The 15,314-nt window shown below is 43.8% G+C and overlaps 1 protein-coding gene across 1 annotated transcript in view; it reads right to left on the reverse strand.

The window, feature by feature from the left end:
- ppargc1a (peroxisome proliferator-activated receptor gamma, coactivator 1 alpha) overlaps positions 1-12,738 on the reverse strand; it is a gene marked incomplete at its 3' end in the record, with an annotated part of 262,222 nt that extends 249,484 nt beyond the window's left edge. Inside the window, exon 1 of the mRNA XM_084543332.1 lies at positions 12,420-12,738. Coding sequence (XP_084399458.1) covers positions 12,420-12,500 — 81 coding nt within the window. The 5' untranslated portion in view covers positions 12,501-12,738. The remainder of the gene's footprint in view (positions 1-12,419) is intronic.
- Between the last annotated feature and the right edge of the window lie 2,576 nt (positions 12,739-15,314).

Consider the following 15,314-nt stretch of genomic DNA (forward strand, 5'->3'; position numbering starts at 1 on the left):
ATCAGTAAAGACGGGACACATCAAGGAAAGGTTAACTGAGAAGGTTCGGCGATACAAACATTTGTACGACTCGTCTTCGGCGAAATTTTGGCGAATGTTTCAGTCGCCATTGTTGAAAGTGCAGCAGAAAGTAGAATCAAGAATTAACCCAACTGGCAAAAAAGACACAGCGCCGATTAGCGTTTGGGTGGTGTTTTTCAGTTTTTCAAATGGCTCACACCGGCGTAGACTACATTCATAACTTATGGCGTCGATGTACAAGTAGATTTCAGTTATTTCAGATGATCATTTCCATCACGATGTGTGCTTTTCAATATTCATTCTTAGTTTTACTTGTGTTCGTTGCGCAAGTACCGTTCCAATTCAAAGTATGCATACCCTGGATGGGTTCTTTTCCGGTCTGTTTTATTGAGGACGCACCAGAAGGAAACGTATGCGGACCAGGGACAGCCAGGCATCCTACAATGCATTTTGCATCGACAAGTACACTGCTTTACTTACTTTAGTTTGTACTTTAGAGTCAAACTTGTCAGGTATGAACTACCAAGTCTAAGCTTTGGTAGATGGTATTCATAAAGACCCTATTTCAACATAATTTTTCACCTTTTGAGTGTCATCTTCTTCTACTGAAATTTAATGGCACCAGAGGGGAGCATTAGCAGAAGCTGGATGACGACAATTATCGGTGTGACAATTAACAGCCAACGAAAAAAAAATCATGACACCACTAAGATCGAGTCCACTCAACGCTGTGAAACAGAGTGTATTGAACAACAAATAAATTCTCTGCTATATTGCACTGTTTAAACTGCTCAGATTTCAGATGTCATGTAATCTATGGTAAAGCGTGAGGAGCATGCGCTGCCTATAAAGTCCATAATGCTTCCCAACACGGGGACGTAGCGCGATTTACAAGGCAGAAAATATGACGGGAATCAGTTCACACACACACACGGTTGCATCTTGGAGTCAACAGAGGACAGAAGCAAGCACATGGCCTCTGTTAGTTCAAGTCAACAGTGGAAGCGCTTACGCTGAAGCAAACATTCAATGAGATAAGACACACAAATGCCGTGAGCGGCCTGAAGTTAACCAGAAAAGCTTCTGTGTGCATATCAAGTAGGTTCCCCCCAAAATAAAAATCCAGCCAGTTCCGGTTACGCAATCTAGCAAACAATCAGCCAGCCAGCACATCCCACAGAGGAGAAAGAGGAGAAAGACAGAAGGAAGGAAGAGAGGAAAAGGCAAAAATAAATGAAAGTCAGGTTGTCCTGACTGATGATGTGGCGCTGTAAACAGGGTTTAATTGTTCGAAGATTTTTTTCGAACAATTAAAGAGTGGAGGGATATTGATTTCCAATGGTGCTCTCGAGTGACTTGCTGGCTGTCACAATGAGGCCCGGGGTAAGGTGACCATGTCTCTGCTCAACGTGATAAACCTTGCATGTCATCAGGTATGGAGGACGCGGTGTCCCCCCCCCGCTCCTCGCCTCCACCCCCTTCCCCTTCCCCTTCCCCTTCCCCATCCCTACCCCTCGCTGCATCACAGACTGCCGCTACAGCATTTATCCACGGTGGGATGTGGAATTATGGGTTGCTTCATTTAGTAATGAAGTCACAGAGGAGCTGGCGAGTGCAGCCAGCTCATACTAATACAGGTGCAAGCCAGTCAAAATTAAGAACTTGAGTAGAAACATTTAAAGCCCGGGCGCTCGTAAATCACGCACATTCTTTTATCCTTTTCTCTGTGCAATATGATTTTTTATTTTTTTTTTTTGCCCAGAGGGCCGAGCACGGTGCCGTCATGCAACTTGACGGGCAGTTTTACAGGCATCATGGGAAATGGCGGTAACCTAGATGAGAGGTCAACTCTGGTCGTACTCCAGGTATAAACAACCATAAATCAGAAGACGAGCTGTCAGTTGAGTAGATCCATCATGGGCCAACACATGGCTCAGGACACACACCCACACACACAAGTTCTCGTGTCGCAACAAGGAAAACTAAGAAAAAAAAAAAAAAAAAAAAGGCCCATGCAGATTGATTGGCTCTTTTAAATGAGTGGCAGTGGGGTTATGTTGATCGATTCCATGGATAATTGACTGGTTCTGGTGTTGTTAGAAGTGGAGTAATGACTACATGTCAGTGCTGTGATAGGACACAGCCTCGGGGCATCTTAAGTTATAGACAGTGCTACGAAACTGAGAAAGGAAGTTGATGACATGCTATGGAAATTGTCATTTGTTTTAGTTCCCTTCTCATAGACCTAAAAGGATTCATTGGGCAGACTATGACCATATGATATATGGCACTTATATAGGATCTAGGTTAACCACAAATCCACTATTCACTCTAAACTGAGTCAATATGTGTTGTGAAGTTGTAGCCAAAATGCATGTTGCATATAAATACCCTCCTTTAATGTCACTCGGAGTAAAAGTAAACTGGACATTTTATGGTGGAGAGTTCAGCCAAATGGATGGGCTCCTCATCTAATATTCGTACACACCTCCGTCGGCAAGCCGCCATGCTCTTAAGTCTAGACCAATCAATGAATGAACTCGTTTCAGAGGCATTAAAGCCAAAGCCATGGAGGAGTAGTTGTCCATATCTGGAAACATTCCCACTGTGTGACACAGCAATTTGCAGCTGTTCAGAAGTGCCCATTACCAAAGAAAGATTAAGAAATTATTAAAGGAACAGGAAAGTCTGATAACTTCAAATTCAAGATTATAAATTCAGATTCATGACAAGATACAAGACAGGAAAAGGTCTAGAAAATGCCAAATCACTTTCGGAGAGAAGGGGGCCACACCCCCTACGGTAAGCTCCAGCCGGCTTTATTATGCCAAGAGGTGGCCGCTGAGTGGAGGAGAGGACACTGATGCATAGAATGCAAAGCGACTTTTAATTATTCTTGGGAAAAGAGCACAAGCCCTTGGCTTGTTTACCACTTTACCGGAAACAGCTTATGATTGCTTTGTAATTATCTCCTTGATAATGTAAAATTTACCCCCCACCCCCTTTTCCATCCACTCCCTCCCATAGAACACCATGCGAAATTGATCAAGCATTCATCATTTAGCCCAAATGTTTTAACTTTTACTTGGGGGAGGTGCAGGGAGAGCTAATAGATTATGGGTAATGAAGCAGCACGAGCAGTAACACAAATAGGACTTGTTGTGAAAGACACAGGAGAAGGCACGCCTGCGCTGTGATAATCAGTCTCTCTTTTGTCTCATGATAAGCCGAGAGCCTAACCTTCACCCAAAGAGCACATCATTTCCCCTCTGTGAGACTTAATGAGACATTAGCCATACTAACAAATGGTGGACGAGAAAGTGAAAGTGACTTTCCAGGTAAAGGCTGACCATAATCAGTCCCCAAGTGAGGCTAAAGGATGGAAACAACTCTGAGTCGCCGTCTCAACAGCTTGCTGTGGCTTTTACGACGGGCCTCCCAGGGCCCATCGAATGGCATGTAATGTCTTAATATCCCTCAAATAGAACAGGTAATCTGCTTTTGTTGTCAGCTGGTCTACAGTGATAGAGACGATACAGTTTGTCCATGTTAGCTTATAATATCTATAGCGTACGGTGGAGCACGGCGCTGAAAAAATAATCACCTGTCAGACGAAGCATACGTGAAATAATTTAAACTGGTACAACAGGCTCAACTTCAAAGAGCTCTTTTACCATGAAGCATGGAATTTGCAATGAGCTGTGGCTATATGAGGTTCTTATTATTATTCTTATCTGCCCAGAGGTGCTCAGTAGTTGTTGGCTGCTTTGTCTCCACTCGGAGGTCATCAGCTCTTCCCACGCCATCTCCATTGGGTTTAGGTCATCTGACAAAGCACTGCATCTCTCTCCTTCTAGCTAAAATAGCCCTTTACATGAGTTTGCAGTAATTGTGCACAAAAACCAGACGGGATGGCATGTCGCTGCAAAAATGCTGTGGTAGCCTTGGTGGTTAAGTGAGCCTTGAATTTTGAATAATTCACCAACAGGGTCACCAGCAAAGCATCCCCACAGTATCACACCTCCTCCGCCATGCTTCACGGTGGTAGAAACCATCCGCTCACGCACAAAGACTTGGCGGGTGGAAGCAAATATCTCATATCCGCACCAAAGTACAGATTTCCACTGGTCTAATGTTTGTTCTTTGTGTTTCTCCACCCAAGCAATTCTCTTCTTCGTGTTGTTCTTCCTCAGTAGCGGCTTTTTCCGTTTACAACGCAATTCCATACGTGTTCTTTCATAGTTTGGATGTCTACAGTGTTCATTTACAATGTAAATTATAATAAATTGGCGTTTCCAAATTGTGTTTCTCAATCACCAATTCTCACACACTCGCATACCAATGGCAGAAGCGGACACGTCAGCCGAACTTCAGTCGGGCAGGGATTGAACCGCCAACCCTACGACTACTGGACAAACCACTCCTTCTGGGCCACAGCCACCCGAGCAGACAGGAGCACCTGGATGGGGTCAGCAGCAAAACAGATTGTAGCCACGTGAAACAAGGCCAACTTAGAAAGGATGTTGCTGCCATCCATGGTTGGTGTGTGACTTTGGTGCGTCAACCTCAACATGTTAAAACCGCAAAATAAGGTCTGGTGTCCTCAAATAGTCAGCTTTATTTATTTACCTCCAGCAGTCAGTACTAACCGCCATTTACTGTAAGTAGTAATACACAGACTATGGATAAGAACCTCATAAAAATCAAACCATCCCTTTAAACTATGTTGTGCTTCATATCAACATGCATCTAGCGTTAATGGAACACTGAGCCATGCATTAAAGTCTTCCCTTTGTGCGGCAGAGTGGTTTGGAGATATGGGACTAAAGACACAGCGGTGGCTGGATAAAGAAAGGAAGTGACGAGCCGGTGTGAGAAGGGGCCCCGTTCCCCCGCCGGGCCTCCCAGCTCAATTAGCTCAGCTCATCCCCAGCTTTCTGCTGATGGGAAAAAAATCAGCCAGCACCACGCCGCACCACACAGCCCAGGGAGTCCAGCCTGTTAGCGAGTGAATGAGCGCGTCGGTGTGTACATCAAGTGTCTGTTCAAGCCTCACACGCAGATTTTTGCATTCGTGCATCCCGGAGAGTGCGCGTGTGGGGGCTGTCTCGACTTAGACTGGAGCCCCAGAGTGCTCTCCGTATCAAACACCTGAACCAATTAGGCTACACGCGCAAAGTAAATAAATAATAAAATCCCTAAAGCCACTTACAGTAATGTCATAAACAGTCATGCTAAACTTATACATTTATACTTCTTGAGATAAAAAAAAAAAAAAAAAGATGAACTGGAGAGAAACCAAGACCAAAGAGTCTGAGTTATGGATTAGAAACTTCTGCCAGGGACTAAAAAGGTTATATTCCAACACTTTCCTGCCAACATCTCTTGGCTAAAAAAAATAAACTTTCATGTCTAAATGTTGAGCTGTCAGTCTTTGCTAAACAGACAGGAAGAAAAAGATCAAAACTTTTTCTTTACTCCTGTGGCAACGGAGCGGCGAGAACATTTTAGCACAGTCCAAAGTATAAAGGTATTGTAGGTGGTCTGCATGTGAGATGCAGCGCATGAATCATTGAGGAGGCCCCGAGACACGCTTTCAAGATGTCTTGAGGCGGGGAGGGGTTGGAACAGGCCAAGGTCTGGAGGAGGCAGCCCGTCGCTGAATGACAGCGTTTGGGAGAGGGGAGGGAGACGGGAATGCACACGCGTGTCTCAAAGGCAAAGTGTGATGGAGAAGAGCACTCAGTGTTGGGATGAGGGGGGAGGAAAAAAAAAAAAAAAAAAAAAAACGTGACTGAAATTGCTTGGCCAGCACAACTCAAGGCCAAAATTTATTTAATCACGGAATAAGGACAGGAAGACGCTAAAATGTCCTGCTTAAAATCTGCTCTCTCGTGCCTCACATGGTGACCTGAAGACACTTCATGTGACGGGATGGTGCACATTAACCTGACCGTGCAACTTATCTCAACCACTACCGTCACTCTTCCCAAAAAATTATACTCCTCTCATACTCGGTCTGCCTTAAAATCAAGCCACGAATGCTGCAGTGCGCCAAGTAACTAGCCAAACAAACAAAGTAAATGCGCTGATAACGCCGATGATAGCATCCGAGGCGAAATGAAAGGATGAAGGTCAGTAATTGGGAGAGGGTGGGGAGGTAGAGGCACGGTGTGGTTTGTTTTTCCTCCTGGCAGGGGTCCATCTGGGCGCGTGCAGCAGGCTCCGGGGCGGTGTAGGAGCACGTCTGTGCAGAGGTTAAGAAAAGCAATTAATCGGCAGCAGAGATAATCAAAGGAACCTCCCCCTCCAGACACCTTGGTGGGGGAGCGGCGAGAGAGAGAGAGAGAGAGAGGTAGGAGAGAGAGAGAGAGAGAAATGGAGAGACAGACAGAGAGGAAGATGGGAAAATACTTGTTTACAGGCGCTGCTGGTGCGATCAAAAGCGCGGGGGTTCAGCTCTGCCACCGGGGCCCTCCGTTTCAGGTGGAATTGATAACACTTCAGAAGTACAATTCAATGTTTGTGAGAGTACTTTTACCTCCCGGTGAGAAGGCAAGGATTTTTCACAGTCTAAGCTGCATTTTCCTTTCATCTCAGATTGTGCGAGGTATCAACAGATTGTCAATGGCGAGGAAGACGTTTTCCCACACATAACCCGAGAATGTAGGCTGACGGGTCCGCTCGGTTCAGGCGGGGCAGCGCGAGGAGGCCGGGAGAAAACAAGATACGCGTCTCTGGAAATCATATTTTAATTACATTCATTTAGCTGTGAAACAAGCACCTCAGAGAGACGAAAAAATGAACTTGAAGAACATCAAACTAACAAACAGTAAGTATTCTGCAGTGGTATGTTTAAAAAAAAAAAATAAAATCTAATCCTGCTGCAAATAATTAGATATTCTGCATGACAGATTTTATAGTTCAACGAGGAATCAAAGCTTGTTGCTCCCTCTGGTGGTTTATGTCTCCCTTTGGAGCTGATATCAAGTGTGTTTTGGGTTGATGTGTGCTTAATACGTGTCCACTAAATCTCCTTTCTCCACTTTGTGCACCCTCAGATCTTTAAAATAACCATTAAGACACAGAGCAGCAACAACTACAGATAAGACATTACACTTGAGCATTAAAGTGTAGCTTGATTAATTCATTAAAACCATCCCTTTTTTTTTTAGAGCACAGTTTCATAGTCCTCTTTAAAATGCACAATGCACACCTATGTGATCGATTTATTGTATGTAAACATCTTGCAGCAGAAACTCTGGCAGACGCTTAGCAGGTCAGCAGTGAGTAAGTGGCGCCACTTCCACAAAGTCTTGATTAGATAATTACCCATCCATATCTTGGCAATATGTTGCAAGGGAACAACGCGCTTCTCATTACACCGCTGACAGGCGCTGCATCTGTGGGTTGCCGTCAAAAAGCAAGGGGGTTCTGCAGGCACACACTTGTTGATTAAAAAATAAAAAATAAATAATAATAAAATGTGGAAATTAGATATACTCCTGCGAGACTATTTGTTAGAGCTGGGAGTAGGTTTAGGTGCACGGAGCAGCACATCATGGACTGAAACCGTGACAGAGTAAGTCTGTTCATGAAGACTGGAACGCGTAAGGCTTTTTAAAATATCTGCATCGAGTTCTCAACCTTTTAAACTATTTAATTCTGTTCGTGAATTGCTGAGTATAGAGGTGTCCCTTGATCAGTGATGACCAGCGATTACAACATTATGACCTAATACTGTGTAGGTCTCCTTTGTGACTCCAAAACAGTTGTTAGTGTTGTTAGTGGGGGCCTTTGGGTCCTATGGGTTGAGGGGCCTCTGTGGATTATCCCACAGATACTTGATCAGTTTGGGATCTAGTGAATTTGGAGGCCAGGTCAACACCTTGTGCTGTTCTTCATGTTTTTTGAGTTGTTCCTAAAGCGTTTATGTGTGGGGCGGATGGCTGCTGCCATCAAGGGGTGTCAGTGCTATGGGGTGGGGGTGCCTGGTCTGGTCTGGTCTAGGTGGGTGCTACATGTCTAAGTAACATCCACATGAATGCCAGGTCATAAAGTTTCCCAGCAGAACACTGGATTATCACAAGAATGGTCAATGTCATTTCTCTCCTGTCAGTGGTCATAATGTTGTGGCTGATCTGTGTATACATGTATAATTAAAATCTTATACTTAAGTATTAAGTGTCTTAAACATCTTTTCCATTCTCTTTGGCGGCACCTATGGCAATAAGCGGTAACTGCAGGTTTGTTTCTGACCCTCAAAGATCCAAACAGTGACCCTTGTGTAACGCCACTCAAATTAAAAGCTAACTCCACCTACTGACAGTCTGACAGAGATAACTGCTGCTGAAATATCTCCACCGAAACCCGGTTCTGAACACTTTAAATGCGAGGATGTTCATTTAATTGACTCAGTTGTTTCTTACAAGAGGTTTTGGACAAGATTGCAATAAACAATTACCTTAATTACTGATAAACCTGATCAATACAACATCACAAACTAGGGAACAATCCAGCCACGCGCTCCCGGGCCAAGGTGACATCTTCACATGTTTTTCCAGAACAAAAAAGCAGCAAATCCTCACAATGGAGATGCTGGAACTAGAGAGTAAGTGTAATTTTTCTTTTAATCAATCAATATCAAATCAGCTCGAGGAGAACTTTTTCCCCAATGCCACTCAGGTGATGCAAGAGAGCACGGAGGGAAGTGATAGAGAGGACAAACCCACCAGTTAAGAAATGGAGCACATTATTCTACACTCAAACTGAAATAAAAAACAGTCTCTCTCCATAAAAAAAATAAATAAAACTACCACATTTCAATGTTTTAATCCTTTTATTTGCTTTAATACATCTCTCAGCTAAAACCGCTGCAGCTACTGACTCATTACACAGAAGAAGTGACTCGCATGGATCAAATACTGCACATGTGAGCGCACACAAAGAGCTTTCATTTAACCAAGCCACTGAGTGAGTAGTAACGTAACTTGAGCCGTGCTGTGATGAAACATGCTGTAGGCAGGAGCAGACGCAGAAAAAAAGAAAAAGAAAAAAAAAAAAAACGCATTAGTTCTTGCTGCTTCTGAGAGCATGCCGTGTTACCTGCAGCTTTTTTAGAAACGTCTTGAATGATAGACTTCACCCTTTTCAGCCGGGCCTGCCAAGTGCAGCTGGCCCGCTTTTTTGTCGAGACAAACTGAATACATTGCTTTTGAAGAGCGGCCGAGGCCCGGGCGAGGGACCGGAGCCTGGAACTCCAAAAAGGACATGCACAAAAACGTGTGATGAAACTTTCAGCACCACGGACAGCAGCCCTCACAGAAGCCTGACGAGGCAGCGGGGGAGAGCGAGTGGGTGAGTGAGAGGGAGGCAGAGAGTGGCGGAAAGAAAGAGATGGAAATGAAAGAGAGGCAATAAGTTCATTTGATAATTAAGACGGCATCCTCCCGGCCAAGTGCATCTGAGCTATCCCCATGTCTGCTCTTTTGAAAGCGGAGGCGCTAACCCCAAAGTGCACACACACGCACACATATATATACACACACGTGCACACACACGTGCACACACACACACACACACACTCCTGCAGCAAGACCCAGCTTTTCCACAGTTCCCCCCCCCCCCGTCTCTGTGTCTCAGGCTGAATAATGCAGGGCCTTTACCCGGCGCTCAAGCATGAGTGGATAATCTGGCCACAAGGACAGGCTGTGTCAACATTTCCCTTTACTTCCTTATTTATTTATTTATTTACCCACCCGCCGTAGGACTCGGGGAGGGCGAGAGAGGATACGTGCATGGCTAACAACACACCAGCCCGGCGCGTGACCTGCTTCCAGGAGGATTTTTGAAAGGAAAGCACGCGCAGGTATTTTAGGGCTCGTGCAGCACAGGTAGGAACTGTGGGGCTGCCTGCGACGCTAATCAGTCATTTTCACCACGGATTAAACCAACAATCACATACACTCACTCGCCAGTTAATAAGACGAAGTGGTGAAAACAAATGCCGTCTACGATTTGAGTCCTGCACTAAATCCTCCTTTATGACTGTTCTAATGTTCAGATTACGTTGAAACAGCATCAGAAAGGTGGTGATTCAACTGAATGATCGTGTTTGCGGTGCGGACACTTAAAGTGTTAAGTGTGACTAAAATGGGGTTGTCAAAATAATAGAAACATCTGTCAGTACAACACAATACATTTCAACAGTACTACAAACAAGGACCGCTGCTGTTTACCTGAATGGATTTTTCACAAAACTAATGTTGTCACTGATTGCAGATATTTGTGGTGTTTTCATAATTAGGATATTTTGGCGTTCACTCAAGCGTGGACTAATCTTGTTGTGCGGTCTTGCAAGACTAGTCACGCGAAGCCAGTTTTGTGAGACCACGGCGAGATTTCTGACATGAGGATGCTGGAAATGGCACATTTAAAAAATAAAGAAAGAAAGAAAGAAAGAAAAAATTATCCATGGATTTTATGAATCCATATTGGAGCTTTCAAACGAAGATCAATTTGAAATGGGAAATTGATTATTTAAAGCCAGCCAGCCAGCCAGCCCTACTGCAAACTGCACCCTTCAAAATGAAAACAGATCTCTCGGTTATTTTAACCGAACGCTGAATACCACAGCCTTCATGAAGATTTAGTGCTGGACTGTTATATAGTATAGTATAATACATTTGTTTTCACCAGTGTACCTAATGAACTGGCAAGGGAGTGTGTATCACTTTCTAAGATGTTTTCACTGTGTTTATTATTGTTATTAGCAAGTTTTACTTTCTTGGGAAAGTAACTCTGTTCTGCATTGAATTCAGATTGCTGGTTTTTCAAAATAAAAGTCCAAAACCTAAAGATACTCAAATGATTTATAAGTTATAAAAGAGGAATTTAAGATGCTAGAATGAGCCGAAGTTTGGTATTTTCGACTCAAAAGTTGAACCAAAACAATAAAAGGAAGTCGAAATACATTTTCTACTGATGAGCTAATTAGCTCATGGGCTAATTGATTAAGCAGTGAAGAATTGTGTAAAATAAAGCCAAAATCGTTAAATGGAATATTAAAACTTGAGTTCAGATACAGTCATGCTTTCATTTTGTAGACAAGAACAGAGCTGGTTTATTTTTACACCCAAGCGATGGGGTCTGAATCTGAATGCAGCTAAAATGTACAACGCCGAGTCAATTTTTCATTGTAGGAATTAAGTGTCTTTAAGTGGGTAAATGCGCGGCTCTCGGCTGATGTGCCGAAATCCACTTTGCAGCAGAAAACTGTTCTGTCTTAATCGTTGCGCGTTTGAAATTCCATTCACTATGACTTTGCAGTTCTGAGTCATGTTTTGGGGGCGGCTTTTGTTTCCCCCGCGCCCGAACAACTGTTACAATGCGACTCTGGGCGCAGCCAATCAGGAGCTCAGGCTTTGAGAGCCTAATCCTCTTTAATTTGTGATTACTTGTAATTCAAAATGGTAGGCCACTAAACCACGGGAGATTGATTGTTTAAATGTCCTCCTCCGACCGTTAGTGCAACCTGGATGCCGATAGCGGAGAGACAAATATCCTGTATATATATCCTGAGCTCTCATGGTGGCATTCAAGTAAAATTACCATAAAAATCACTGTACAAATATTTTGGCATCAATCACTGAGCGTAAATTGCTAAATAGCTCGGAGCCCTCTTAGCATTCACAGGGAATCATCTGCATTCTTGTGGCAGATGACTTTAGCCGCACACGAATTAGAATGTGAGAATTAGGAGGGATTTCACACGGCACCATGAGTGTATTTTAAAGGCAGAACTGATTGAGCTTGAGGGGAGAGGGGAGGAATTAGGTAATTATCTCCAAACAGACACTAGTGCTGCTCTGCTGCGTGAGAGCAGGCCCAGACACTCCAGGATCAAAGTGCTCGGCGTCAGCACCCCGACCTGTGTTACCTGATTTTAACACCTACCTGGCAACCCGCAGGTCTCATAGACACATTAAGAGGCAGGTGTTTATGATCTCCTTATGAAAAGCATCACATAATAATAAAAGATGGCGCCTCTCAGTCACATCAAAGGAATGCTAAGTTTGTGTTTACCTCTAATTTATTGATAAAATTCCTGGCATGAGATTTATTTCCTCTACTGGGTTAATTTATTATTGATTTTAAGGCCAAGATGTTCGGAAGTTCGTGAAGGCAACCTTTCGGGGAAGAGTTAGGTTTGCGGACCTGCTTGGAAAAAAAGAGACACACACACACACGCAAATGAAGTTTGTGAAGTTGCACCTGCTCGTACCTCCTGTGCTGACTCACCCCGAAACAACCGCTTACAACTTATTTTACCGTTTCAACCGGAGCATGTTTCTCAAAGGCTGCAGCGAGGCGGGTCTGCAGCGCGTGCCGGGTCCTACCTGCTCGTAGCACGTCTCCCAGGTGAGGTTCAGGAGGCACGAGGAGAACAGCTCATCTTCGGTCCTGCCATAACCGTCCATGATGCGCCAGCCGCGTGCGGTGGAGGAGTCGGCGGAGTTTCGGCGCAGCGGAACGGAGACTGTCCCTCGACGAGTGGCTTTGCTTCTTTTCGGTCTCTCTCTCTCTCCTCTTCTTCTGCCCCCTCTCTTGCTTCTCCGTCCGGCGACCGTGGAAGCTATCAAACGAGCAGCGGCGGTGTTGCTGGCTGCTGCTTCCCGAGTCACGTGGCCGCGTTCTCCCCCAAAAAACACCACGCGAGTGGGACGCGTTCGAGTGCGGTGGTTCCCAAAGTGGGGTGCGCGGACCGCCTTAAGGTGCCGGCTAATACGGGCCAGTATGACGAAAATATAATCATTTAACCCCACATCTCAATGACTGAATGCTGGGAGTGTTGTTATTCTCAGGCTTTCTCTGTTAGACAAATATGCTAATTAGTTGTTAATTAAGTTCACCTGTTTCAGTTACCTCAGCCCGATGGCTACTGTTAAACCAGGCTACACTAGTCTGAGTCACTCATTCACCATTTGTAGTCCTAAAGTGACATTTTTTTCACTTGTAGCTACATAATTAGCATTTACCTGCGCAGAAACATTGTGGGATTTCTAGCAACAAGGAAAGTAAGTTCTGGAGGCATTATGGGAAATTTGTAGCACACCTTAGGAAGTGTGCAAATTTGAATACATTTACGTAAACTTTGACTCTTAACTTCACCCTGCTTCAGATACAGTAACCTCCAGCCAGCGGTTACTTTTAAACCGGGCTTTCGTGCACTAGTCAGAGTCACTCATTCACCATTTGTAGTCCTAAAGCGATATTTTGTCTAGTTCTAGCTACATTATTAGCATCTGCGCATTTACCTGCACAGCAATGCATTGTGGGCTTCCTAGCAACAAGTTGAATATTTTATTGGGGGCATTGTGGGAAATTTGTTGTACACCTTGGGTCAATCCAGATTTGAATACATTTTAAAAACTCTGACTCCTGACTTCACCCTGCTTCCACCGGTGTTACCCTAGTCCAATGGCTACAGTTAAACCGAGCTCGGTTGCACTAGTCGCTCATTCACTGTGGTGGACACTTGTACGTCATTAGCACATGTCATTTACCTGCGCAGCAGTGCACTATGGGATATCTAGCAACAAGTTCAGATCACTTTGTACAATCTGGAGGGAAGATGCTTTAGTCAGACAGACATATAATATCTTGGACTATCAAATTTGGACATTTCATGAAGAGGCAGTGGCAGTGCTAGGTTCTTGGGGGGCCCCAGGCAAAGATGTCCATGTGCTGCCCCCCCCGAGTCCAAACTAGCTAAATCTGTCATAGGGTGGATTAAAGGAGGTTTGAGGGAGGGTTGTGGAGCACTGTATGGCCCTCACAAGTTTAAAGGGTTTTATGATTGGACTTCATTATTTTATTATTGATTTGTGTCAAAGAAACAGTCGATGTGGGATTTAAAGTTTATTTTATTGTGTAAAAAGATTAATTTAATTAATGGTTTATGAAAAATATGTGTAACTAAAATCATGCAGACTGAAACAACATTGAATTAATCCCAGTCTTAAATACCCATGGTGTACTCTCACAGGTGTTTGATTATACCGCGTGTCCTCTCAGGACTGCATACCATGCTTGAATGACATCCCCCGCGCTCCCCCATGACAGTTTCGTTGTACCCGTTAATGTGGGGCAGCTTCCACCTTTATCACTCGTACTGTTCATTTCACAGAGACTGCCGACATCAGCATAGCTCGGCCTAGCTCCGACCTCCGGGCAGAAGTCTGAACATTCAAAACAAGTGAAAACAACTGCACGGGCATGCCGGACCTTTACTTAAACCAAGAATAAAATCCTACATCCTCCTCCTATAATAATTCTTGATAAACTTTTCGATCCCCCTTTAAATTAGACCGTTATAACCCAGAATCATTAGTAGCTCATTCTCTTTTCAGTGCAGTTTCAGGCACTATTTTTTTGGAGAAGCACAAAATGTACAATTCATGGACCTAACTCTTATACCAATACACATAATTTTCAATAAAAATGTGTTTAGCTTAGCAGGTCAAGTTTGATTACTACGCTGAGACTAATTAAAGTTTGCTACTAGATCCCCCTTATGTCGATGTAAAGCCTTTACAGTTAATTGCACTTTAAAATATTTTATGTACTTAACGGAAATCTTTATGGATTGGATCACTGTTCCAAGTCTTTTCCAGTGAGTCTCTATGGAGATATCAGTACGTGTGTGTGTGTGTGTGTGTGTGTGTGTGTGTGTGTGTGTGTGTGTATATATATATATATATATATATATATATATATATCAAAATGCATAAATAACCTTTTTTTTGGAACACAAATTGAAGGAAAAGTTTGGTCGAACCCATTTGTGTTGGATGGCAATGAAAGGTCTGCTGAGTTTATTTTCCCACAGCTTTAGACACAAACTACTGGTTCAAATCCTACATGTCAACCTTCAGAATAAACATTAGGCATTGTGGAAAACATTGTCCCTTCAGAACGACACCAGTACAGGGTTGCACTAAAGGAACTATGCACGTGCAGCCATGCTGAGCACGAAAAAAACCCCAACAACCTTGTGCTGCTAACAGAGCTTGTTTGGAGAGCTGTCTCTTAGTGCACTATTTATTGTGATAGTCTTCTTTCCTTGCTTCCTGTTTCCTTGATCAGATGAATTTGCCAGGCGTGATGTGCACCAGGTTGAAATGTGGTCAATCGGCCTCTGCAGCAAAGAGTGCAGGAAGACGCATTTCATTCCTTCTCATCGCCTTGCCAGCAGTGTCCACTTTGAATTACGATCAAATACATTATATTCC

The sequence above is a fragment of the Chelon labrosus genome (assembly GCF_963514085.1).
Source record: "Chelon labrosus genome assembly, chromosome: 1".
NCBI classification, from domain to species: domain Eukaryota; kingdom Metazoa; phylum Chordata; class Actinopteri; order Mugiliformes; family Mugilidae; genus Chelon; species Chelon labrosus.